We start from the raw sequence: 27,290 nt of genomic DNA, 5'->3' as shown, positions 1-27,290 counted from the left end.
TTTTACTCTCTATTTTGAAATGTTATTATGTGTGTATTATAAAACCAATTTATTGAGATATCCTGTACCATAATATTTACCCTTTTAAAGTATAAAATTCAATGGCTTTTTTAGACTGTACACAGAATTACACAACCATCGTCACTGTCTAATTGTATAACAGAACATTTTTATCACCCCAGGAAGAACTCCCATACCAATTGCTTCATTTCCATTGTTTTCTCCCTGCAGCCCCTGGCAGTGGGCTAATCTACCTTCTCTCTACAGAGATTTGTTTATTCGGGATGCTTCCTATAAGTGGAATCATATAATATGTGGCCTTTTCTATCTAGCTGCTTCACTCAGCATATTTTCATGGTTTACCCATGTTGTAGCATGAATCAGTACTTCATTCTTTCTAAGGCTGAAGAATATTCCATTGTATTGACAGAACACATTTTATCTTATAAATTCATCTATTGATGGACGTTTGTGTTATTTCTACCTTTTGGCTACTGTGACTAATGCTGCTATATGAACATTCATATACAAGCATTTTATCAATAGAAAACCAATATGGGCAGGACGCGGTGGCTCATGCCTGTAATCGTAGCACTCTGGGAGGTCAAGGTGGGAGGGTCGCTTGAGGTCAGGAGTTCGAGACCAGCCTGGGCAAGAGTGAGACCCTGTCTCTACTAAAAATAGAAAGAAATTAATCGGATAACTAAAAATCTGTGGAAAAAATTAGCCGGGCATAGTGGCACATGCCTGTAGTCCCAGCTACTCCTGAGGCTGAGGCAGAAGGATCCCTTGAACCCAAGAGTTTGAGGTTGCTGTGAGCGGGACTGATGCCATGGCACTCTAGCCCGGGCAACAGAACAAGACTCTGTCTCCAAAGAAAAGAAAAGAGAGAAGCAATATGTGTGTATTGTTGAAAATAGAACAATATAGTAAAGCAAAATGATAAAAATATCCCCACATTGAGAGATTCCCTAGCACTAACACCTTAGTATGTGTCCTTCCAGATCTTTTTCTGTGTATTTAGGCTTAAGACCTCTTTTATTATTTCAGAGTCTCCCTTTAAAGACATCACTTTGTTGAAGACATCCCTCATTTTGCAAAATGTTTTACCTTCTGGCCTTATGTGGTTGCTTCTATATTGCTGTAATACCAACTGGTGTCTTGAAATGAATTCAGTCCAATTTTGGCATTACTCAGTATAGACCCCACAGGTTTAAAGACTGAGTCTTCCACAAAACTATCTTATTTCAGACCCCAGCTGCAAGTCTGGGGGATTGGGCACTGACACTGATGGCCCACTAGTTATAAATTTTGGGGTTCTTGTGAACCCCTCAGGTTCAATAATTTGATAGAATGACTCACAGAGTTCCCTGAAAGTGGTATACTTTCAATTACAGTCTTGTTATACAGGACACAACTTAGAAATAGCCAAGTGGAAGAGACACATAAGGGCAAGGTTTGAGAGGGTCCCAAGAGCAGGGGTCTGTTCCCATGGAGTCAGGGGATGCTACCCTCCAGACACATCAATATGTTCACCAACCAGGAAGCTCTCCGGTTTTTGTGTATCTTGAGTTTAATTGGGGTCTTATGTCATTGGCCATGTGCTTGGACTCAATCTCCAGAGATTGGGGGTGGTGCTGAAAGTTTCAACTCCTAATCATGAGCTTGCTGTTTCTGCCTTGGCCTGCCCTTCCCTTGACACTATCTAAGGATCCACCAGGAACTGCTGTGTTAGTATAAACTCAGACATGGTCCAGAGGAATTCATTGTGAATAATAAAAAATACTCTTCACTGGAGTAATTCCAAGGGTTTTTCGAAGCTCTGTGCCAGGAATTGGGGGCAGAGACTAGATATATTCTTTATACATTCTCATATATAAAGGACACTCATGGTGTTCTTTATGTTATGTTCTCCCTTGTATTTTCTGTAAATAGAAGTTTAACAAAACGTTTGATGGATTCAAGTTCGACCTTTTTTTGGGTAGAATCTATTTTTGGTAGTACTTTATATTTCATTACTTCAGAAGACATACGTGGTTGGCCTACTGGTAGTTGTTAAGATTGAGTACTGGGTTAGGGTAAAGGTATACAAGTGATTTGTATACCACGTGTTTCCCCTTAAAGCTAGAAAACAATCTTTTGGAGTGTTACTTTGGCATTATATGGGGTCAGTTTTCACATGAACCTTGTATCTAATGATTAACACTAATTGTTATGCTTTGCCTGAAGTTAGGATTTGCCAATTGAGGTCTCTTGTTTGTTTGTTTTTTAATTTTGCTAGTATTTCAGTAGTAAATTCTCCACATTTGTTGGTGTCCTGTCTCTCTCCATTACGGTAAGGTCCTGAATCTGGGGTTGGGTACCTTTTTGTGATCTCTTTAGTCCTGCAGAAATGTTCTTGCTGTATTTATGCTCCTCCTTCTTGTGGCCAGGAAAGTGAAGCTCTGTGATTATATTTAAAATCAGTTGTCATTTACTTTGGTTATTTTAATAGGCTCTGGACTGTTTCACAGCAATGCTTTCTGAGCGTACAAGCAAACTGAAAATGGCAGAAGTTATTGGAAGCAAATTGAACATTTCTAAGAAAAAGGTAGGTAGTGCTATTTTTATTTCACTGTTGAAAGAAAGCTGAGATATTTAGCTTGCTTGCTGGTCTCTGATCATTACTTGGAGTACCTTTTGCAATTTTAACTCCTCTATAAAATTTTGCAGTTTTATTGACACCCATCATGGGCATGAAACTTCCAGTATTCCCATGTCAAATAGTTCTCCATGTGTTCCACATTCTTAAAGTGAGCTTCCTCATGTCCTGTTATCATATGTATACCTTACTCTCCTCCAGTTTTTTAATGAACATTTTATTCTGTAGGTCATAGACCCAGGACTATAACTATGTCTTAGTAACACCTTTGTGTGGTTTAGTGCATAGATTTCCCCCCCATCTTTTTATTATTATATTCCATCATCAGAAAAGTTGCAAAGAATAGTACCAATGAATACCTGTATACTTATTACTTAGGTTCATTGCTGACGTTACTATATTGCCATTCTTGTTTTATATCAAAGTAGATATTTTTGGAGGAGAGAGCCTTTGACTCAGGGGCTCATCTTGAGGCATTTATCTGGCTTTCCTACAAGAATGATGACTCTAAAAAGCCTTATGTTGAGAACTGCAATACTATAGATTTTTCTTAGGCTTCTGAAATAGTTGGGATGGTTTTGGCTGGAGATAAAAGAGCACTTTAATGAAAGTGGCTTAAATAATAAAATATATTAACTGTATTAGGTGAGAGGAACGAAACCACCATGATTGGCTTTGACTGATCAATATTCATCTTCTTTGGTTTGGGAGGGGGCTCACTTTCCCAGAGTACTTTGTTCCTTTCACTTCTGTCCCAAACCTGAACAAAATCTGGGTTCTTTGGATTAGTGAGGAAGACAAAAGAGGAATGGCTGTTGAGCAGACATCCAGGAGTGTCTGCCACAGCTTCTCTTTTTGCTTTGGCTGTAGTCACATGTATCATAGTTTACTGCATTATGTCAGAAATTAAAGAAGAGGAAAGCTTGGCTGGAGAAAGACTACTTTGATTTTCTTTCAGGAGTAGAGCATACGTTTCACTCTCTTTACTGGGATAAAGTGTTCACTTCAGATATAGGCAGAGGCTTATTTGAATGGGTAAAAAATACCATTTCAGGGAAACATCAATGTTTTCAAAAACGTATTAGAAATTTGGAAAATGAAAAAAAGATTCCGTGATTAACTCGCCTGTCTTAGAGTGATTGTTAGTAGAGAGCTAATTAGAGGGGCACAATAAACCGCCTTGGGTGAGGAAATGTTCAAAGAGTGTGTGCATATTTACTCAGGTAAAATCTTTCCCTCCTGTAGACTGAATTCTTCTGTCAACTTTATAAGCCAGAAATTGTGATCAACGAACTAGATGTGCAAGTGGGTCGAGTGCGGCTTCTGCGGAAACAAAGTGAGGCTGTTCACATACAGAAGTAAGGTTCTAAATTGACCTGTGAGTTGTGGGGTTACTAGCAGCTTGATAGAAGGTGTAGTCTAGCACAGAACACATATCTGAACTGTGATCGCTCCAGTGTGCTTCATGGTAAGGAGTAGTGTGTTTTCCCAAAGTATGTTCTGTGAAACTAGCTGTTAATAGGTGAAGGAAGTGATGAATGTCAATAGAGATCAGTCCTTGATTTTACTCACTGTGTTAGTGAAGTAAGCCTCAATTGAAAGTCAGGCTATATCTAACATTAGTCTGTAAACTTCTTGAAGTCTGGGGTTATATAAGATTCTGAGATCTAGGTAATGGTCATTAAATACTTACTACATGCCTTACTTTGTGCTAAGTGCTTTACATGTGCTTTCTCATGTAGCGGTTATAGTAATCCTGTGAACTAGTATTTTTGTGTCATAGGGCTGCTGTAACAAATTACCATAAACTTGATGGCTTTAAACAACATTCCTTCACAGTTCTAGAGGCTAAAAGTCTGAACTCAGGGTGTCAGCAGGACCATGGTTCTCCCTCTGAAGGGTCTAAAGAAGAATACTTTCTTGCCTATTCCTGGTTTCTCTTGGCTCCCAGCAGTCCTTGGTTGTCCTTGGCTTGTACCTGTATCGCTTCAGTCTCTCTCTGTTGTCACCCAGCCTTCTTCCTTGGTTATGTTTCTGTTTCTCCAAATCTCTCTATTAAAAGGACACTAGTCATTGCATTTAAGGCCTACTGTAATGTGGCTTTACCTTATCTTAACTTGATTAAATCTACAGACCCTATTTTGGAATAAGGTTACATTCACAGGTTCCGGATGAACATGAATTTTGGGGAAAGACTATTCAACTTGTTACAACTAGGTACTGTTATTGTCCACATCTTCTAGGTGAGGAAATTGAGACTAAGGTAGGTTAAGTAATTTGCCCAAGATGACATAACTAGTACATGTAATGTCTTATTGGTGTTTTCAATCTCTGGAGCCTAGCGTAGTACCAGGTATATGAATAGTCAGTGTTTGGAGAGTGACTGAATTCTACAATTTATATGTTGTAAGACTATCTGTTACAGCGTGAAGATAATTTCTCTGAGCTGTTTTCTTATTCTTGTTTGTTAAATCTAGAATATCAGGTTCCTCAGAACAACACTAAAAGAAGCTTGCAGCCTGGTTTTTATACTCCTTTTTACCCTTCCCAGGGAGAAGTTCACTTTTGCTGCTACACGGCCATCCTCTGTTCTCATTGAACAGCTTGCAGTGTGCGTCAGCAAAGGGGAGCCTGTGTTGCTGGTGGGGGAGACAGGGACCGGCAAAACCTCTACTGTTCAGTACTTGGCTCACATCACAGGTAACCCCTAGAGGGACATCGCTGTGCCCCCAGACACTTTACATTAACTACTTAAAAAAAAAAAAAGTCCAAAGACCACTGGAGTTTAAAAAGTGCCACCACACCACATGGAATCTCTTTCTCTGGAAATAACTACTGTTTACAGATTATTATCTTCATTTCTAATATATGTTCTGCAAATCCATGTGCTAGATTTTGTTTCAAAACAGATAGGGGATTATATTCTACATGTTATATTTAGTTAAGCAGGTTGGACTTTATAAACAAAATGCCTCATTCTTTCTGATGGCTGAATAAATATTACATACTGGATATTTATTTAGTTCTAACTTACAGACATTGACCTACTGAAGGATCTTTTTGTTCTCAGTTATTTGATGCTAGAACAATAATGCCATAGTGAATTTTCTTTTATCTCTCTCTCTCTCTCTCTCTGAGGGTTATATGAAAATTTTGGACAGTTAAGATTCCTGAAAGTAAAATGAGGGTCAGAGGAAATACACATTTAAAAATTTCACCTCTGCTCTGTCCCCACTTCCTTAAGGCACACACTGGATATGATTAGTCTTTAAGTTTTTGGAGTAATTCTTTTGCCCTTTCTTTCTTAAAGGCCACCGTTTGAGGGTTGTCAATATGAATCAACAAAGTGACACTGCAGACTTGCTTGGAGGGTAAGTGTGGCTTAAAATTTTTTCCTTGTTATTTGTGTTTATTGCTTGAGGTAAGAAATACTGTTTTCTTATAAAGCTCAAAAGTAGCCTTGGAAAAATGTTCAAACACTTGCACATCTTCCCCACCCAAATAGGGTATTTATTTGGATTTATTGGGGTGCTATTGGATGTGTAGATATTTTTCTTTAAAGTACAGTTGAGGTCTTTCTATTTTTTCTTTTCGGGGATGTCTTTGGTCTTAAAGATTACTCTGGAAGGGGAAAAAAAACCAGACAAGTATGTAATCAACTAATATTTGTGTATGCAGTTTATCTGAAGAATGAGTTCTGAGTCACACTATTTCAATGTAGACCCTTTTGCAATTCAATCATCTCTCTGAAACATTAAGGGAAGGAAGTGTCAGCCCCTCGGCTTGGTTAAATGTTGCCATTGTACTCGCTGTGGTCAATAAAATGCTCTTCTTGCCTGTTGGTGTTTTTTCAATATGTTAGTTTTACAAACAATTTTGGTTTGTGCCGAAGCCTGTAAAACTGATACATGCTGTAGGATATCTTATATTGAGCTATTGCTTAAAAAAATCCTAAAAGACATAAAATAATAGAACTTACAGTGATTTTTATTCTTTATGGAGTCTACCAAAAAGCTCTTCATTTATCCCTTTCTTTGAGGATCATATTATGTGTAGTGTTTTTATTTTTACTCTTTGCTTGTTTCAGATCCTACTTTGTTCTTTTTTTTCTTCTTTTGACTGAAAAATCTGTAGATCAGATAGAATACTACTTTGAAATCCTTCCTTTTGGTGCCTTTCCTTTTTTTACCCATTACTTATATTCTGCTCCATGCATATTAATTATATACTAATTAAAGCTTTTACAGTTATCTTCTGTCTTAAAATCCATTAGCTGAGGCTTATCTCTCTTACTCTAATTCTGTAGTCACTTATTTTTCCCAGATGATCTTTCTATCTCATTTTACTTCTGTTTAGTTCATTGATGCATAATCTCTTCATTCTCAGTGAGGCACTTGGTAATTTGTTCTTGTTAATATATGTGATTTGTTATTGTACCAGGCATGACTGTGGTAATGTGTATGTCTGTTCTGTATCTATGTGTGTCTTCAGTAATTTCTTACTATTAAGTATTCCTAACACAAATGGCATTAATCTTGTAAAATTGAACATGGACTGGGTCCATCTCTTCTAAGAATTTGTAGTATTACGTCAGCCGTGCAAGTCATTTTAAGTGTAGTGGGTGCACAGGAGCCCGTTTGTGCCCTAATGCAATTGATAATACAAAAAGGTTAGAATCAAAATATGATTAAGTAGAATTTTGCTTTGGTTGGAACTTGGTGAATAGAATAGGAGGTCTGTCTGGAAAGTATCCAGCCATTGTTAATAGAACGAGAGTGGTATGTGTGAAATTGATGTAACCTGGCAGCCAAGGAGAGCGGGCTGTAATGCACATGTGTGAACAAGGATGACATCACTGCTAGTCAGTGGGGTGCTAGATGCCATTGAGTGAGCATGTGTACTGTGTGGCCATTGCATTCAAAATGACTGAGCGAATAGAGCAAATCTGCATCAAATTTTGCGTTAAGCTTGAACATTCCTCCCTGGAAACTACATTTGGACGATTCAGAAGGTTTTAGGGGATGGTGCAATGAGTGCAGCGCAAGTAAAAGTGAACACAGATGTTTCAAAGATGGTTGAGAATCTGTTGAAAGTGATCCATGTTCTGGAAGGTCTGTAACAAGCAGAACACCTGAGAAAGTTGAATGTGTATGGGTTAGATTAAACACTGGGAGAACTGTGTGAGGTCCCAAAGTGCCTACTCTGAAGGGGACTGAGGCACAATTGTCCTGTGTACAGTGTTTCTTGTTTCCTGTGTCTTCTTCAGTATATGTCGCTATTTTTCATATTACATGGCTGGATACTTTCTGGACAGACCTCATATATCCATTTTGCCTTTTTGGTAGGTTAGTATCGGTATCAAAAGAGAACTTTACTTTTCAATTTTTGTGTAGTTGGAAATAAGCTTTGTTTTCTATACTCTTGTATTACTAGAAAGTGCTCTAAATAAAATCTTTTAACATATATTGTAGATGAATGAGTGACTCCCTTGTTTAAGAATCGTGTAGCTGGGCTTGGTGGCTCAACCCTGTAATCCTAGCACTTTGGGGAGACCAAGATGATAGGGTTGCTTGAGCCCAGGTGCTCGAGACTAGCCTGAGTAAGAGTGTAGACCGTGTCTCTAGATCTGGCGTGGTGGCTGGAGCCTGGGTGACAGAGTGAGACCCTGTCTCAAGGAAAAAAAAAGGGAAAAAAAACCCAACAACAAAGGAAGGAATGGAGACAAAATTTAGGAGGAGGTAAGAAGATGTGATAGGGAAGAGGTAATATTCCTATTCTTAGGATGTGTGGTTAGTTTCCTCTGTTTTATAACTTAGGTTAAATATATTTTGCATGTATCAAATATTTAATAATAGAAGAAATATAGACTTAATTAGTCTGATTTACAAATCTGGATCCTTTAGATTGATTTTTAATAAAATTAGTATTATGGATAAAGATACTTCATAAAAATAAGGGCCTTAATTAGCCAGGCATGGTGGCGCATACCTATAGTCCCAGCTACTCGGGAGGCTGAGGCAGGAGGATTGCTTGAGCCCATGAGTTTAAGGTTGCCATGAGCTATGCTAACGCCACAGTACTCTAGCCCAAGCAACAGAGTGAGACTCTGTCTCAAAAAAAAAAAAAAAAAAAAAAATAAGGGCTTAAAGCCCATCAAATTGTTTAAATTGCTCCAGATTGTTATTTTTGTCAGTGTGTATTACCTACTTGCTTTTTTTTTTCTTTAATTTCTTTTGGTCCTCCTTGCCTTTTGATTAATGTTGGCATGATATGTCTTTTACTTAATTTTTAACTAATTTTTTCATTATGTTTAAAGTGGGCTTCTGGTAGGCAGCACATAGACCTTCACATTACCTGTGGGTAGAGAAATAAACCAATTTCCAACAGAGTTGGGAGTGAGGTTAGCTTAAGAGACTCTAAGAAAAAATGTAGACGGCACTGAGGACTGAGACATAACAGATGGAATCATCCAGAAAAAGAAAGTGTAGCACTAAATGTTAAAATATAGAGCACAAGTTCATAGCACTGACTATAGGGAAGGGACTGGGGAGGGGCAGCTCCGAGGGAGAAACAGAAACATAGAAAAGGGGAGGTGCTCCTTGGAGAACTTGGCAATGAAGGAAAGAAAAAAAATAGAGGAAAATTAAAGATATCATAGAAACGGAAATAAAACAGCCAATCCTTACCTTCCTTGTAACCCCGTAGAACAGTCTGTGAAGGAAACTGGGCAAAAGCATATACTTTTGAACTCAAGACTCTGACCATGAAGTGAAGATACAGCATTTCTTTATCATTTTAATTAGCAGGTGCTGTTTTATGTCCCTTTTACACTTCCTGTTCTTTCATTTGTTATAATTTTGGAGAGTCATTTTCTTTTGTTGTAGCTGTTATCATATGATCTCTTATGTAGTTCCAGTGTGTATAATAGGTAGATGCTGAATTATTCTGCATGGGACAGGTGTTCTGGACCCACCCCCTCATGGCATATCAATCGCTTCTGAGCTGCCTTTCCTGTGGAATTATACTTTGGAAAACCTTGCTCTGTCATGGTTCAGAGTTCATTTCCCCAGTTCTCCCAGGTGTCGGGTTGGTTCCCATTGAGTATTTGTGTTGCAGTTGATCCCCCCCCCCGAAATGTGTGCTTTTTCATTTTTTTCATCAATTAAAACATGTATTGACTTCACTGCCTTAGCTACTATGTTCGCCTTTAAATGAATGAACTTTTCTTTTAAGGAAGTTGGTCTAATTTGAAATTTTAAGCCACTCCTTTCATAAATTCAACAGATCAATAATAACAGAGCCAGTTAATAATAGTAATAATTGTAACTACTAACTTCTGAACATACCATTCATTATTTGTTGCCCTATAGAGATGTTGCCTTATAGGGACATATAAGATTTCAGGAGTTTTGCAGGGCTTTGCCCTGAAGGAATATGTGAATGTGTTAGAAGCTGCCTTGCCTCAGGAGGGCATCTCACCGATCATTAGTGCTTTCCGTGGTGACGCTTTCTCAGACCTGAAGGCTACTTATGCCATGGGTTGAGAGCTGATCAAAGAGTGCCCACCTGATCCGACAGACACTTGCTATTAAAAGCAATTAGCCTAAGGGACAGTTCCTGCTTCACTCCTGACTATCTGTCTCAGTTAACAAAAAACTAGATAAAGAAATATAGAGCCACTATATTTCTGTTTAGCCTCTCTGCTAAGTGATAATTTTATCTTAGAACTTAGAAGTTTCTCTTAGAAAGATTTTGTAACCAGTTGCTCACATAGATAGAGTTAATTAAGGGATCTCTAGAAACTTTTTGGGAGACTTTTAACCTAAACTACCTGTTATTATGTAAATCTGTTACCCCTGGCAACCAATCGCTGTACCAATAAATATTGATGCGGGACTTCACTTGTGGCCTCACAGCTCATGGGAATGCTGGAGGTCCCCTGGCTCCCCATCTTTATAAAACTGTACTTTGTCTCTGTGTATTCTTTTATTTCTATTCTCTATTTTCTATTTGTTTCCTTATCCCTTATGACAATCCCTGCCAAAGGGACCCGATTTTTTGCTGGGAGTTTAGCTAATTCCCCACAATTATTCCCCCTATTTTACACTTGAGCAAACTGAGGCACAGACACATCAAGTCACTTGTTCAAGATAGTGGTGGATCCAGGATTTGAACCCAAGCAGAACAGAAAGTCGTGAGTGTTTCTGTTCTTAATGGTTACTCTGCTGCTTCAGTTAGCTTTGGATTCCATTTATACTGTTATTTCTAGGACTGGTAATTTTATGTAAGTGATATGTATGTTTTGTTTAATTTCTCACCTCTTCCCTTGTCATTCTGGTTCATTATCTTTTTTTTTTTTTTTTGAGACAGAGTCTCACTCTGTTGCCCGGGCTAGAGTGAGTGCCGTGGTGTCAGCCCAGCTCACAGCAACCTCAAACTCCTGGGCTTAAGCGATCCTACTGCCTCAGCCTCCCGAGTAGCTGGGACTACAGGCATGCGCCACCATGCCCGGCTAATTTTTTCTATATGTATTTTTAGCTGTCCAGATAATTTCTTTCTATTTTTAGTAGAGACGGGGTCTCGCTCTTGCTCAGGCTGGTCTCGAACTCCTGACCTCGAGCAATCCACCCGCCTTGGCCTCCCAGAGTGCTAGGATTACAGGCGTGAGCCACTGCGCCTGGCCCTGGTTCATTATCTTTTGCCTGGTCTCACTGCATTGGTCTCTTATCCTGACTTCCCTGCAGTCTCTTTTTTGATTCTTTTTAAGTGTAATCAGATTCCATCATTCTCTTACTCATATTCCTGCACTGACTTCTCAGTCCATTTAGAATAAAACCCAAAGGCTTATTTTGTCCTTTAAGGCCCTTCATAATTTGGCACTGCCACTTCTCTGGCATCATCTCCCTCCTTGGCCTGTGCTGCTGAGCTCCAGCCACTCTCTTCCATGTTGTATCTAGATGCTTGCTATTTTCTTTGTGTGGCATCCCCTGTCACCTACAGATGCCTTTTTAGCTCACTTCCTTGCTTGATTTAGGTGTCCTTCAATTGTCCCTTCTTCAACAAAGTGTTTTCTGACTATAATATTCAAATCACCGATGCCTCCATCACCCATTCTCCTTTTACCCTACTTTATTTATATTTATGGCACTACTTGATATTTTTATAGCAGAGTATTTCTTTATTGTGTATTTCATTAGATTGCAAGCTACGTAGAGGCAGGATCTTGTGGGTCTTGTTGACTCAGTGCCTAACCACATATAGTAGGTGCTCAATAAAATTTTGTTGAATAAATGGAGTAAAGAAATGCCCTTACTAATGTGTTTGTGCCTATGGATAAATAAAAGTGGGCTTGAAATTCCTATACCTTTTCTCTCTGGAACCCCAGACTCTGATACCAATGCTTAGTATCAGGCCTTTGGATTGTACTCATCTCATTGTCCCTCCCTCACCAGGCCGATGAATTGGTAGTCATCCATGAGTTCTCCGATTATGCTTGACAGTTGTGAAACATATTTGCTATCTTTTCAGTTCTCAACTTATTTTTTCTTGGAAATAAAATTTATCTCATTGTCCTTGAATTATATAATATTTAATATCTTAGGCTATAGAAAATTATATATTTAAGATTTTCCAGGGACAATTAGCGCTGCTTTGGCAACTTATGTTTAAGCTAGAGCAGTGTTTCTCAACTTGTAAAAAAATTATCCCCCTTCTCCCCCAAATATTAAATTTAAATTAATGAATTTTCTGGCTCTTCACCCAGAGAAATTTAACACTAAGGAATAAGAAAGAATCTAAATATTGAGAAGTAAAAGTTGAGTGAGCTTTGGAGGGCCACAAACCATTGCAATTTCTAAGATTTTTGCATATACTCCAACTAATTTTTTTCCCTTGAAAGCAATATCATCGTCATTCTCTGCTTCCTTCCCCTCCCCTAAGTGAGAATGCATGGACTGAGTTCATTTTCAGATACTGTAGTATTTTTCTTCTAAAATGTCCTGAAAATATTTTGGTCAATCATAATTAAATGTGGTTTATTATTATGTCCTATACATATTTATTTAAACCTGTTAATAAAATAAACGACATGCCTTTTACTACCCAACTAGGAAATTCAAATTTTTTCGTAACAGTGTTTAATAATAGTTTTGACCTTTAGGCCTTTTAAACACTTGGGATAGGGGAAAATAGATTATAATTTAAAACTGTAACATAGATTTTTAAATATTTTGGTAGAATTTATGATTTCAATTAAATGAAATTTTAGACCTCCTATTTTCTGAGCTGTGCTTTCTAATTTCTATTAACTTCAGAAGTTTGTGAGTCACATTTACTTTTTGTTTCAGTTATAAACCGGTGGACCATAAGCTTATTTGGCTACCCTTACGGGAGACATTTGAAGAACTCTTTGCCCAGACATTTTCCAAGAAACAAAACTTTACATTCTTGGGGCACATTCAGACCTGTTACAGGCAAAAACGCTGGCATGATCTTCTCAGACTAATGCAACATGTATACAAGTCTGCTGTTAACAAGGATGGAAAAGAGAGCGAAACTGGTAAGGATGTGACCCAGACTGCTGGTGGGAGGGCATGAGGCTGCAACTCAGCAGAGTTAAGAGAAGAGTTTGAGGGAAGAATAAAGCAATTACAATGATTGCTCGGTACGATTCCCACAAAAACAAATGCCTAGTAATACTGATGTGCTCTTGTGCTGCTTAGTGGTCAATCACATTTCCTCTGAAATACCTAATTTCTAAAAAGCCAGATTCCACAGCCCAGGCTAGGCTTTTGGTAGCTTAGTTAACTTCAGTGTGCTCGTCCATCTAGAGTAGCTACTTGACAGGGTTGCTGTGAGGGACAAATGAGTTAACTAACACATACACATATGCATACAAGTGAGCTAATTAATGTAGTGTCTGGAATATAGTTAGCATTATCTGAGTGTTTAGACTTTAGTGTTTTTACACTTTTGTTCAAGATGCTTAACTTTTATGTGAGTTTTGTTAATTGTATATTTTTTGTATTTAAAAGTTGTACATATTACAACTCAAAATGTGTGCTAAATACTTACCTTTATTCTTTTTCAGGGTTACTCATAAAGGAGAAATGGGAAGCATTTGGTCTTAGACTCAGCCATGCCCAACAACAGATGAAGATGACTGAAAATGTCCTATTATTTGCATTTGTAGAGGTATTTTGTTTTAGTTATTTAGGTTAAGGGCATGTTGATGTGATACAAAATACATGTTTTAGGCAGGTTACTATTTTGTATTTGTGTTGATATTTTTCGTGCTTATGTGTATGATTTTAAAACACTTAATGAAAATAAGGATTTGGGGGGGAAATTTTGAAAAATGTCCTTAATGGTAATTATAAGGCCTCGATGAGCACCACCATTAATATTTTTAAAATAATCAAAAAAATTATAAATGACAAATTATAGTTTTATATATTTGTGGGGTACAAAATGATATGATTCGTGAATGAAATATGGAATAACTACATTAAGCTAATTACCTCAAATACTTATATTTTGTGGTGAGAACATTTGAAATTTGCTGTCTTGGCAATTTTGAAATATACACTATGTTATTATTTACTATATTCTCCATGCTGTGCAATATATCTTGCAAAGATTTAAAAAACCTCATTTTTTCTGTCTAATTGAGGCTTTGTACCCTTTGACTGTCATCTCCGCATTCCTCCTACTCCCCATAAGTTCTGGTAACCACTATTCTACTCTCTGCTTTTTTTAGTTGTATTGTTGTAGATTCTACCTGTAAGTGAGAACATGTAGTATTTGTCCTTCTGTGCCTTGCTTGTTTAACTTAACATAATGTTCTCCAATTCCATTTATGTTGTCGCAGTGACAGATTTTTTTCTTTTTTCAAGCTAAATAGCATTCCATTGTGTATATATGTATACATACAACATTTTCTTTATCCATTCATCTGTTGATGGACATTTAGGTCGATTCTACATCCTGGCTATTGTGAATAGTAGTCTAACGAACATGAAATTGCAAACATCTCTTCGACATACTAATTTCAGATCTTCTGGGTAAATACCCAGACGTGAGATCACTGGATCTGTTGTCCTCAATTGCATCTTTAAAAATAACAGCTAGTGAACCATGTGTGCGTGCATGCATGAGAGAGTGAGTACGCATGCCTGTGTATGTACTAGAGAGTGAGAGCATGCGTGCATATGTGAGAGAGATTTGGGTTTGTTCACTTCAGTGCCTCATTTTTGATTCCAGGGCATGGACATCTCAGTGCACTGGGTGCTGTCCTATGACCCTGTAAGAAGGAACAACTTGATTAAACATCCATGACTTGGGTTTTTTTGTTTGTTTTGCAGTACTCTCTAGTTCATGCCATAGAGGAGGTAGGGGGTATTACTTGAGATTTTGCTTTGTTAAGTTCATGGGTGTGAGAAATTTGGTCATCAGTGTTTGATCTTAATACGATTATTTCTAAAATAACCAATTAAAATGTCAAGTGCTCTCAAAGTAAAGCTTACATTTTATAACTTAGCATTACACTGGAGTTAATACGTTTTTTCTTTTTTTTTCATTGAAATTTATACTAGATTCTTTGTTAGGATCAGCATTAAAACAAAAATATAAAGCAGTTGAATAATAATAAAGCAGTTTTTGATGTTTTGTCAGTTGAGTGGATTGTAAGATTTGTTTTTATTGCTCTTGGAAACAGAATTTGAAGAATAAAATCAGTGGACTAGAGCCAAGGAAAGATTCCTTTGATCTTCAGCCAGTGTAAAAGGCTGTGTATGTTAACCACTACACACTCTTGATTTAGTCATTTGTCTGATCTTGGTATACTCATAGCCTGACCATATGTTTATTTTGAGTTCTTTTAATAGCCACTTGGGTGTCTTTAAACACCTGAATATGATGTAAGTTGTTTACCTGACCATCCATATAATGATAGGATCTAGTTTATTGCATCTCTTTTTTTTTCTTTTTTTTTATTTAATTTTATTTATATTTTTTTAGAGATAGAGTGTCTCTCTGTTGCCCTGGCTAGAGTGCTGTGGCGTCAAGCTCACAGCGACCTCAAACTCCTGGGCTTAAGCGATCCTTCTGCCTCAGCCTCCTAAGTAGCTGGGACGACAGGCGTGTGCCACCAAGCCCGGCTATTTCTTTTCTATATATATTTTTAGCTGTCCAGATCCTTTCTTTCTATTTTTTTTTAGTAGAGATTGGGTCTCACTCTTGCTCAGGCTGGTCTTGAACTCCTGACCTCGAGTGATCTACCCGCCTCGGCCTCCCAGAGTGCTAAGATTACAGACGTGAGCCACCGCGCCCGGCCTATTGCATCTCACTGTTATACTCAAAGATACTCCCTTGACTCTTCTGGACATTTAAAAAGTTAAGTTGGCCTTAACTACCGATCAGCTGATGGTCGTTTGGCAGTTATGGTGTAGGCTCATTGAATAGGACGAGTATAAAGGATTAGCCCTTCCCTTTGTTTCTAAGTCTGCTTGCATAACTGCTCTTGGTGAATGTGTCTTTATTTGACATGGATTTTTAACATTTTACTTTATCTTCTTTTAGGGTACATTAGCTCAGGCTGTAAAGAAAGGAGAGTGGATCTTGTTAGATGAGATTAATCTGGCTGCTCCAGAAATATTAGAATGTCTGAGTGGTTTACTTGAAGGGTCTTCTGGATCCCTGGTGTTGCTGGATCGAGGAGACACAGGTAGCACTTGCACCTCTTGGGCTTGACTCAGTATTAAGCCTTTGGCCACTTTAGAGAAAGATTCTTTTGGTTAGGTGGATAGCATGGGCCTCCCAATGGAATTTGTCCATTTCTTAGATATTTATTTATTTTTTCATTTAGACAGAGTCTCGCTGTGTTGCCCAGGTAGAGTGCTGTGGCGTCAGTCTAGCTCACAGCAACCTCAAACTCTCTGGGCTCAAGCGATCCTCCTGCCTCAGCCTCCTGAGCGGCTGGGACTACAGGCATGCGCTACTATGCCCAAATAATTGTTTTAATTTTTAGTTGCCTGGCTAATTTCTTTCTATTTTTAGTAGATATGGGGTCTCACTCTTGTTGAGGCTGGTCTCAAACTCTTGACCTCAAGCAATCCTCCTGCCTCCACCTCCCAGAGTGCTAGGTAGGATTATAAGCTTGAGCCACCATGACCAGCCCATTTCTTAGATACTTAGTTTCTGCAAAGTACATGGAACTGTTGTTAGGTGAAATGGAAAATGCAAAGAAGAGTAAGATAGTTTGTTAAGATGTTTGGGTTGTGGGTAATAGACACACACTGAGATAAAATATACATGGGTGAATGGGTGATACAAGATAACAATGAATAAACACCCACCACAAAAAACTGTGGAACTGCAGCATAAGATAAAGTTGCATAGGTAGGTCCGGAAGGTGATGTCAGTGAGGTTTCAGAAATGGCAAGGATGGTGTGAGCAGCCAGCACCAGGCTGGCTGAGCCTCAGGCAGGGTTGCTGGGACTGGGGTTCTGTGGAGTTAGATAGTCTTCCCCTGGGTAATTGTGGCTGATCACTTGATTATTACAAGTTGTTGGGAATTTATAATTTTTTTTCAAACAGAGCCACTGGTTCGTCACCCTGACTTCCGTTTATTTGCCTGCATGAATCCAGCAACTGATGTAGGCAAAAGAAATCTCCCACCAGGAATAAGGAACAGGTGAGGATGTGGTTCTTGGGAATTAAAAATTCTCTTCATCAATTGGTACTATTAATGTAACCAATACTTTAGAGCAATCCTTGAAATTTTTTGGCCTCTGGTAGAGAAATCTTGATTTTTTTATTTGTCATATTCCTCTCCTGTCTATAGGTGGTAGGCATATGGGAAATTCTGGAACACTGAAGAATTTTTTCCTTTGGGTTGTTAGTGTGACACTTAGTGGCTCATAGATGTTGACAAAAATCTTTCCTTCCTCAGATATTCTTTTAGGTATTAGAAAAACTTAATATATGATACAACAGGTAATAGTATAAGTGCATTTTAGGACCACAGTCCTCTTGGAAGAGGCTAATGATATGTAGAAGACCTTTTAAGTTTCTTTCATTTTTCATCATTAAGCACTTATATATGAACAAAGTACTTAGTTGTTGGTGTTTTATGTTTGTAACATTTGGGAAAAGAAAAATTTATTGTTGGTAACATTTTATTTTGAGTCTTAAAATAGTGTTACAATTTTATTAGATCCTCCCCCCATCATAAAAGTAATAAAAGCTTCTTTAGGAAATTTTAGAAATGACATTAAAGTAACTATTTTCTCTTATTTAATCATTTTATTTTTGATGTTGAGGGAGCTTATTTTTTATTACTGTTTTTTTTAAATATAGTTACGATCAAAAAACACCTTTTGAAAATGATACATAAGTTTTGTTTTTGTAACTTTCTTAGAAGGACTATACATAGAAGATGTATTGCATAGAAGGAATAATGGTATAATTTTGGTAACAGTTACATTATCTTTTATCTCATTATTGTCAGTTTGTATCTCAAGTTGAAAGGCTTTTACATTTTATAACATAAGCTGTTGAAATGAGCTGACATGAGTTCTTCTGTTTATATTTTTTCCTGTCATCAGCCTTGCTGGACTAACTTCCTAAAATATGGTTATTATGTAATTATATACAGGTTCACAGAACTTTATGTAGAAGAACTGGAAACTAAAGAAGATTTACAAATTCTTGTTGTGGATTATCTGAAAGGATTGAGTGTGAACAAGAGCACAGTGCAAGGAATCATAAAGTAGGTTCCCTTTGGTGTGTCTTCATAAACTCCTTCTCTGAGCATAAAAATGTATACCTAATGCACGCACAGAAACACGTTTTTTCCTTTTCTTTTTTGCTTCTACTCGAGAACACTGATGGAAAGCTTATGATTTAGATTGTCTTTTAAAGTTGGAATCTTAATATGAACTCCCTCAGAGTTTCCTAAGGAAACTATATAGAAAGCTATGAATCACTATTTAAGAGAATATGTAAACACTCAGATAACCCTCTCCTGATTACGTGTGTATTCATAGCTAAGAGTTTGAATTCCTGGAGGGGAGCTATAAATGTAAATGGTTTGTATATGATCTGTCTTGACGGTGATCTCCTGTATCTCACAGTGCGTACTAGCTATGTGGGATGTAGGGGAATGAAGGTTAATACAATTGATTGTGTCAGGTTTGGAATTAATAGAGGCTTAGTTTGATAAAGTATAGAGTGGTTGTGTGGCTTGGTGCTTTAATTTGAGACTGTCTTCTTGGTTTTTTGTATGCCATATGGAAAGAATGCAATCTTTTTTGTCAGACAACCTCATTTCTAGTACTGATTCTATAAGAAGGTAATTGTGTCATTCTGGGCAAGTCACTTAACTTTGTGTCCTCTAGAAAGAAATACAATATATACAGGGGTTGAAATAGGATCATGAGTGTTTTACTGTGCATTTTGTGCTTTGTTCCTTGTTTTTTAAATGAATATTTTTTATACATTGTGTCTTTACTGATTATAGCCGTATCTATACCTTTTGTTTTCTGTGTTTATTCATCACCATTGTAGATTTAACAGGAACTTCTTTTGCCCAAGTTAGAGCCAACTCTAGAACACAGAAGCTTCTTACCTTTCTCTATCAGTACCTTTTTGCTATAGGAATTGCACTGTGCACTTCCCAGTTGCCCAAAGGAAATCAACAGCTTTTCATTTTATTTTGAAGATAGCTTCTGCTTATGTGAAAAATAGATTTAAAAGAGACTGAGAATTTTTGACACATGTTCTAGGAAGTTGTATGTAAGCTTGAACATTTTTTTTTCTTTTTTATTTTAGCATATTATGGGGGTACAAATGTTTAGGTTACATATATTGGCCTTGCGCCACCCAAATCAGAGCTTCAAGCATGTCCATTCCCCAGACTGTCCGCATCGCACTCATTATGTGTGTGTATACCCATCCCCTCCTCCTCCCCCCCATCAGCCTGACACCCGATGAATGTTATTGCTATAGGTGCACTTAGGTGTTGATCAGTTAAAACCAATTTGACGGTGAGTACTTGTAAGCTTGAACGTTTCTGATGCAAAAAATCTTCTTTGGTTCTTTTGTAGAGAAGTGAAAATAATGAATACTTGTTAGTAAATAAAATCACCTAAACTTTATCTTCTTCATAGCTTCTATATAGCTTTACGGAAAGAGGTTGGGACTAAACTGGTGGATGGGACCGGCCATAGACCTCACTACAGCCTTCGGACTCTCTGCAGGGCCCTGCGATTTGCAGCCTCCAATCCGTGTGGCAACATCCAGCGCTCACTCTATGAGGTCTTTGTGAAGTCTGTTTACCTTAGGAGCTTAATGGATAGGCTCACCATGGGAAGGAGGGAATGGGGATGCATATGCCAGGTTTGCCTATGCTTTCCAGTTAATAAGATTAGCCGAGAATAGTTCCGTACCAAAGCTACCCTATCCTTTACCTACCACCTTATCACATGTGAAGTTGGGAAGCAGCACCACCCAAGAGGTTAAGTTTTGTTTCTGAAATAAGTTGGGCTGGTATTGCAGAAGGGTAATGAGTGTTAAGCATATTTTTGTTTTCTCTCTAGGGCTTTTGTTTGGGTTTCTTAACACAGCTTGACAGGGCATCACACCCAATAGTTCAGAAGCTCATTTGTCAATACATTATCTCTGGCAATGTCAAAAGTCTACTGAAACAGGTATGTTCTTTTTTGATTTTTTACTGTGTAACAGAAATAGGTTGCTGAGTTATCAGATTTTCAGATTTTTTTTTTAATGTATCTTCTTTCTAATTGTAAAAGTAACCTGTTGCAAGAAGTGTAAACATTACAGAAATGTATGTTTTAGAAGGCAAAAGTTTCTAGTAATCATACTCTTTGGAAATTTAAATCCTGCAGATAACCCTTTTCAGCCAAATTATAATATATGTATTTTATATATATTCAAATTCTTTGTGTTGATTTATTGAGGCAAATTCTAATATGCATTTAAATATAGGTTATATGAGTGGCACCATCTCACAAGAATATTCTGTAGCTTTCCTTTTTAGCCTAACTGTATCTTGGATATAATTTTGCTTTTGTACCAGAGATCATGACACACTTTCTAAGGATCATATAGCATTTCATTGGACAGTTGTACTATAGTTTATCTAAACTATACAGTTACACATAGTTATCTACAATCTATACCTTCTGACTGATGGTTTGGCTTTTTGGAGGGAGGGCACGTGGTTATAAACAACCATTTGAGTTTGACAGAGGAAATGATATTGATAGAATACCATGGGACTGAAAGAGGCGGAGAGAAACTGGCTCAGCAATTGGCTAGTTTCCGTGTTGATTGCTTGTTCATTAGGTAGAGAGAGCCATTGAGGCTTGCAGTTACATTGGATCCAACCTTTCTAAAAATTAGACAAGTAACACATGAATAAATGCTTCTGATAAACTGTAAAAACATTGAGAAAAGACTCAAATTTACTTTGATTATTGTAGTCAAATACCAGTCTCCTTTGGGTACCTCATGATGTGATTGAAGCCTAAAGATCCTGTTCACTCCCATTGCTCCTCACCTCTGCTAAGGAGCCCTTAAAAGCAGGGCCTAGAATTGTAGCTTGGAAGTCTGGGGACCAAATGTTATAAAAGAGTACTTTTTCATTGTTATAGATTTGACTATTGTTTGACCATTTTTAATCAATAAAAATGACAATTTGCATAATTCAACCTAATAACTTATTCCATATCTCAGAAGGATTGTGCCATCATCCACAATATTATCTCTAGTGGATTGATTGCTCTGAAAGTTCTTCTAGGAGATCCAGAGTATGATAATGCAAACCTTCCTCAAGTACAGCACTCTCCCCTTTTTGGGGAACATGGTTTATATGAAATTCATATATTTGATAAAAATATTTAATCAGAGTGGGTATTTTGATAGGTGAGAGAACTGAATCATAAACCATCTGGGAAATTGTTTTATAGAAATGAGATTCTTGCTACGTTGCCCAGTCTGGTCTTGAATTCTTGGCTCTAAGTGATCCTCTGGCCTCAGACTCCCAAAGCATTGGGATTACAGGTGTGAGCTCCCACACCAGGCCCTGGGCAATTGCTTTGATTCAAGTTTTTTCCCAAACCCACCTATCCCACCCAAGTTTTAAGACCAATACATGTCACCATTTTGTTCTCATTTCTCAGCTTAATTTTATGCTCATATTTCGCCCATGGGTTTTAATGTTGAAAACACCCAGAACACAGCATTCTTGGTGATAACTTTCTTTCCTACTTTATGCCCTTCTCTGAAAGAATAGTAGTCATGAGACTGTGGATTATTTCTGTAACTTTTGTATCTTTCAGCCTATTCCAGAGCCAAAAGGAGGCCGTCTTATCCAGGTTGAAGGTTACTGGATTTCAGTGGGAGACAAAGAGCCTACAATAGATGAGACATACATTCTGACGTCTTCTGTTAAGCTGAACCTGAGGGATACAGTCCGAGTGGTCTCTTCAGGGTGTGTGGGTCTTGTCTCTCACTGCTCTCAAGTTTCTACAAGTATCTGATAGGCATTGATGACATTGTAGTCTAACTTCCTTAACTTTCAAAGAGGTTTTATTCTTACTAACTGGACAACAGAATGATACTTTTCTAAAGCTGGTACTATGACTTTTCTCCTGCACAAAGTGTTGTTTCTAGTTGCACCTGTGGTGGTAGTAGTAATATGGGTACAGATGCCTTTGGCCATCTTTCAAGTTGTGTTTTTTGTTTTGTTGTGGTATTTTGCTGATCAATACTTATCACTTAGTATTTGCTAAGTGAGTAATTTAGTTCCACTTACTGTTTCTCCCAGGTATTGCTGGAGAGGTTGGAATTGTTTTCCTCAGTGTTTTCTGAGGAGCAGTTTTTACATAGAAACTTTTCTTGGTGCATAGGTATATATAAAATGTTCTTTTATGATGATGTTAAATGATATATTCTCTTTTTAACGCCAAAATTCTGGTTTCTCTGTTCTGTTTTCTTTGGTTAAAAATTACTTTGTTGGCTGATCTTTTACAGAACCTATCCAGTGCTTATTCAGGGAGAGACATCAGTTGGTAAAACAAGCCTGATCCGGTGGCTGGCCGCAGCTACTGGCAACCACTGTGTGCGTATTAATAACCATGAACACACAGATATTCAGGAATACATTGGTTGCTACACATCTAACTCCTCAGGGAAGCTTGTATTTAAAGAAGGTACGGTTAATATTCCACTCTGTCTATAGTAGATGTTCATTTTTTTAGACTCATTTCCCTCAGTAATATTCTTCATCCTTTCCAATTGAGGCACATGGACCTCTGCCATAACAGCAGGTTTTTGTTTGCCCTCGAGATACAGATAGTTAAGGGATGATGTTTAGGGGGCTGGCTTTCTTTAGATCCTATTAATATTGCTGGCTGTATACAGGATTAGGGCCACATTTTGAAGAGGGCTGTTGAACTGCTACTTCATTTCCTAGGGATTCAAAGAATAGGGTAAGCGTTAGAGGGAAGTTGGGAATATGCATGAGAATGTGGTGATTTAAATGAAATCAGACTGTAAAGGAAAAATTAAACAAGTTGGAAATGAGCTATAATACTTGTCAGCCCTGGCTACTCTTCAGTAGAGGGAAAAGGGAATATTTTAATTGAAAATTATACTTCCTTTGTCTGTAGTGTCACAAATTATTTTGGGGTAAGACTAGCTACAGAGAGTAATTGGCTTTAAAATGTAATGATAACCTAGGATTTGTTGATGTGTACATGACACATTTTAAAACTTTGGACTGATTTATACACTAATTCTCAGTGTTTGTTTCCTCCCAGGTGTTCTCATTGACGCCATGAGAAAGGGCTATTGGATTATTTTAGATGAATTAAATTTGGCCCCCACTGATGTTTTAGAGGCACTTAACAGGCTGTTGGATGATAACCGTGAATTACTCATAACGGAAACACAAGAAGTTGTGAAAGCACACCCCCGCTTCATGCTTTTTGCCACCCAGAATCCCCCAGGACTTTATGGAGGCAGAAAGGTCTGTAGCATTTGCCCCCTTCCTTCAGTTCGTTACCGCATCAAATAGTAAAAATTTTTCTTGGTAGGAATGAGATTGTTTTTACCTCTGTTGAAGGATTATTCTTTTTTTGGTGAATGGTAGGGCCTCCGTTTTGGAAATGAGATGAAAAGACCCCTTTTACCATATTCTTTCTGTGCTTAGGTGCTTTCTAGAGCCTTCAGGAATCGGTTTGTGGAATTGCACTTTGATGAATTGCCTAGTTCTGAGTTGGAAACAATCTTGCACAAGCGGTGCCATTTGCCACCCTCCTATTGCAGCAAGTTGGTTAAAGTGATGTTGGACCTTCAGGTATTTTATTTCCATGTTATTGAACTTAGGTTCAAATGGATGTGTTGATTAGATTTGGTGATACTTTGATAGCATTTTTAATAGAAATAGGAGTCCATTTGTTTTTCAGAATAAAAGTCTTTTAAATGCATTTCATTAATATTTATTTTGGTTTTATTTTATAAATCAACTTTATATCATAATTTTTTTTGACATTTATATATTTGATGATGTTTCCCTATATGTGTTTAATATTGGAGTATTTTGTTTAGGATGGAATAGCACAAGCAAAGTATAATTTTTGTTTTTTTAATGGATATAGTCCTTTTTTTTTTTTTTTTTTTTTTTTTTTTTTAAGAATTAGGGTCTTGCTGTGTCTCCCAGGCTTAGAGTATGGTGATCATAGCTCACTGCAGCCTCAAACTCCTGGGCTCAGGCAGTCAACTGCCTTTGCCTCTTGAGTAGCTGGGACTATAGATGTGTGCCACCACACCTGACTAATTTTAAAAATTTTTGTGGAGACAGAATGTTGCTGTGTTTCCCAGGCTCTTGGCCTCAAGTGGTCCTCCCACCAGAGCCTCCCAAATTGCTGTGATTACAGATGTGAGCCTGGATATGGTTCTTGAATGGACATAATTAAAGAGACATTTTTTTTGTGGCTCTCCCTGGTCAACTGCAAAGCAACAGTTGATTTTTAAAAAATGCCATTTGTTTTATGGGGCTAAAAGTGTTCTTTATCAGAAAGTATATGTTGTCAAATTACTTTTCAAAAAGCTGATGATAATTAACACTCTTATAGTCTCACATTGTGGGACTAATCTTCCTGCATTTTTGGCACCATTTATATTATTATTTGTAATATTTTTCTATATGGCATATAAGATATGGACTTCCATTCTTTGTACGGTTCACTAACACATGTGTTTGAACATTTTTCTTCAGCTAATAGTCCATTTACATTCTAAAAAATCTGATTCAGTGGAATGAAATCATTTTAAGGGGAGCTTAAATTTGTTAGGAATTATAAGTTGTACTACAAGCTTACCATTTACTGTAAATAATGCCTCTTTTTATTTATTTTGATACTTTAATAGTCTTATCGCAGAAGTTCTTCAGTGTTTGCTGGAAAGCAGGGCTTTATCACCCTTCGTGATCTGTTTCGATGGGCTGAAAGATACAGATTGGCTGAGCACACCGAGAAGGAATATGACTGGCTACAGCATTTAGCCAATGACGGTATGTTTTTAATCAGATGCTCTCACAGTATAAAGTTATGTCCTATGTCCAGCTTTTTTTGTTAAAACAAAACTTGCCTCAAATAGTGCTTGATGTGTACATTTGACTAGGTATTTCAGAAAGCCTATCTTCCTCCAGTGCTAATTGCTTTTTTAAACAATCCTATTCCTGCAGGTCTCTATGCTAATAAGGATTGGTTGCTAAGGTTTTCTTAATCTTTGCTTTAGGTGGCCACATGTGGGAGTTAGGGTATGGGTTTAGGCAGGTGGTTGGTGGCAGCTTTGTGGGCCATTTATCTGCAGTGTGGTTACCACAGTCTGGCTTGTGCCTTAGAGACATACAGAAAGCTGATGTGTCAGAAAATATTAGAGTTATGAGAAAAGGCAGTTATGCCATCTGAGATTCATATTTGGTCTGTTTGGTTTAATCCATGGGAAGAATTGGGTATTCTTCATGATAGGATAAAAAGCATATTAGAATCTTCACATTTGAAAAGTGCTGATGACTCATTAATGCACTAGTTAATGAGACTAAAACTAGCACAGGGGAATTTTATATTCTCTTCTTGCAAAGAATAGAGAGAGGAGTATGTATTTTAAGAACTTTTAAATTGAGGTATAGCATACAGTAAAATGTGTATACCCAGGTAAATCACCACCTAGAGCAAGATTTCGAATATTTCCAACATCTCAGAAGGTTCCTTTATGTCTCTTGCCAATGGAGGTAACCACTTCACTACTCTGACTTCTGTCACCACTTACTGATTTTGCCTGTACTTGAGTTGCAGCTAAATGGGGACTATGTAGTGTGTACTCTTGGTTCTGGCTTTTTCACTCAACCTGATGTGAGATTCAACCATGCCCTTCTGTGTATTGGGACTTCATTCTTTTTTTTTTTTGTAATTGAATGGAGATAATATATTTTGTTTATTCTTTTGTTGTGGATATTTAGATCATTTCCACTTTTTAGCTGTTATGAATATAGCTATTCTGAATATTCCTGTGTATGTTTTGGTGCACAAATGTATTCATTTGTGTTTAGGGATACCTAGAGGTCATATTGCTGGGGCATAGGGCGGGCTTATGGTTGGTTGTAATAGACTCTTTCCAAAGTAGTTCTTCAGATTTTCATTCCACCAGCATCATATAAGAGGTGCTATTCTCAACATTTCTTGCACTAGACCCTTGATGATTTCTCTTTTTCTACCCCCTATCCTCCCTTCCCAGGTTTTATGCTTCTGGCAGGTCGAGTCAGGAAACAAGAGGAGGTTGATGTGATTCAAGAAGTCCTTGAGAAACATTTTAAGAAAAAATTGCGTCCTCAGTCTCTTTTCTCCAAAGAAAATGTCCTAAAATTGCTAGGTGAGTAGGCTAAACACCCCAGAGGAGTATGAATTGAGTTGTGATCGTTAAAACATAAATATTTGTTCTGTCTTGGATAGGTAAATTGTCTACTGAGATACCCACATTGGACTCTAAGTTCACCCACATTGTGTGGACGGAGGGCATGCGGAGACTGGCAATGCTTGTGGGAAGGGCGTTGGAATTTGGTGAACCAGTGCTGTTGGTTGGAGACACTGGGTAAATTTTTTTTTTTTTTTTTCCTTTTTTAACCCTCCCCCATTCAGCAATCTCTCCCGGGCCTGTGCCAGCAAGCAGGACATCCAAGCCAGCAGATTTCCCCTGGCTGTGATGTGGGCCGGGAGGTTCCCTGCCCAGGATTGTGACACTGGGTAAAATTCTGCCACAATAACTTGTGAGGGTTCGTTTCAATTCCATAGGATTACTCTGAAAGACTCATGAAAGTATTTCGTGATCTTCTCCCCTCTCCTTTTCTTTTTTCTATTCCTTCCTCTTTTCGTGTTTTCTTTTTATTTTAAAGAAGCAAGTAAGAGATCTACCATTGTTTACTCTCTTCTACCTTCTGACTAGCTTCTTTGTGGACAAGAATGATTTCTTACATCATTATCATTGCGGGCTGCTGTTGTCTGTTTAATTCTTTTAAACAGTAATTCTATAGTTATATAGAGAAGAGCAGATAAACTAGTGTTTC

At 37.7% G+C, this 27,290-nt stretch overlaps 1 protein-coding gene across 1 annotated transcript in view; it reads left to right on the top strand.

The window, feature by feature from the left end:
• The window catches only part of MDN1 (midasin AAA ATPase 1), a 146,029-nt gene that overhangs the window by 30,249 nt on the left and 88,490 nt on the right, over nucleotides 1–27,290 (top strand). The window contains exons 12-29 of the mRNA XM_045544027.1: nucleotides 2,495–2,590; nucleotides 3,887–3,999; nucleotides 5,193–5,341; nucleotides 5,952–6,012; nucleotides 12,988–13,199; nucleotides 13,731–13,834; nucleotides 16,220–16,364; nucleotides 17,237–17,333; nucleotides 18,297–18,410; nucleotides 19,810–19,957; nucleotides 20,239–20,349; nucleotides 22,003–22,154; nucleotides 22,697–22,875; nucleotides 23,485–23,693; nucleotides 23,877–24,023; nucleotides 25,097–25,238; nucleotides 26,465–26,599; nucleotides 26,680–26,818. Of these exons, the coding sequence (XP_045399983.1) occupies nucleotides 2,495–2,590; nucleotides 3,887–3,999; nucleotides 5,193–5,341; nucleotides 5,952–6,012; nucleotides 12,988–13,199; nucleotides 13,731–13,834; nucleotides 16,220–16,364; nucleotides 17,237–17,333; nucleotides 18,297–18,410; nucleotides 19,810–19,957; nucleotides 20,239–20,349; nucleotides 22,003–22,154; nucleotides 22,697–22,875; nucleotides 23,485–23,693; nucleotides 23,877–24,023; nucleotides 25,097–25,238; nucleotides 26,465–26,599; nucleotides 26,680–26,818 (2,453 nt within the window). The remainder of the gene's footprint in view (nucleotides 1–2,494; nucleotides 2,591–3,886; nucleotides 4,000–5,192; nucleotides 5,342–5,951; nucleotides 6,013–12,987; nucleotides 13,200–13,730; nucleotides 13,835–16,219; nucleotides 16,365–17,236; nucleotides 17,334–18,296; nucleotides 18,411–19,809; nucleotides 19,958–20,238; nucleotides 20,350–22,002; nucleotides 22,155–22,696; nucleotides 22,876–23,484; nucleotides 23,694–23,876; nucleotides 24,024–25,096; nucleotides 25,239–26,464; nucleotides 26,600–26,679; nucleotides 26,819–27,290) is intronic.

Source organism: Lemur catta, chromosome 2, assembly GCF_020740605.2.
Source record: "Lemur catta isolate mLemCat1 chromosome 2, mLemCat1.pri, whole genome shotgun sequence".
Lineage (NCBI taxonomy): Eukaryota > Metazoa > Chordata > Mammalia > Primates > Lemuridae > Lemur > Lemur catta.
This window is presented reverse-complemented; position numbering and strand designations above follow the sequence as displayed.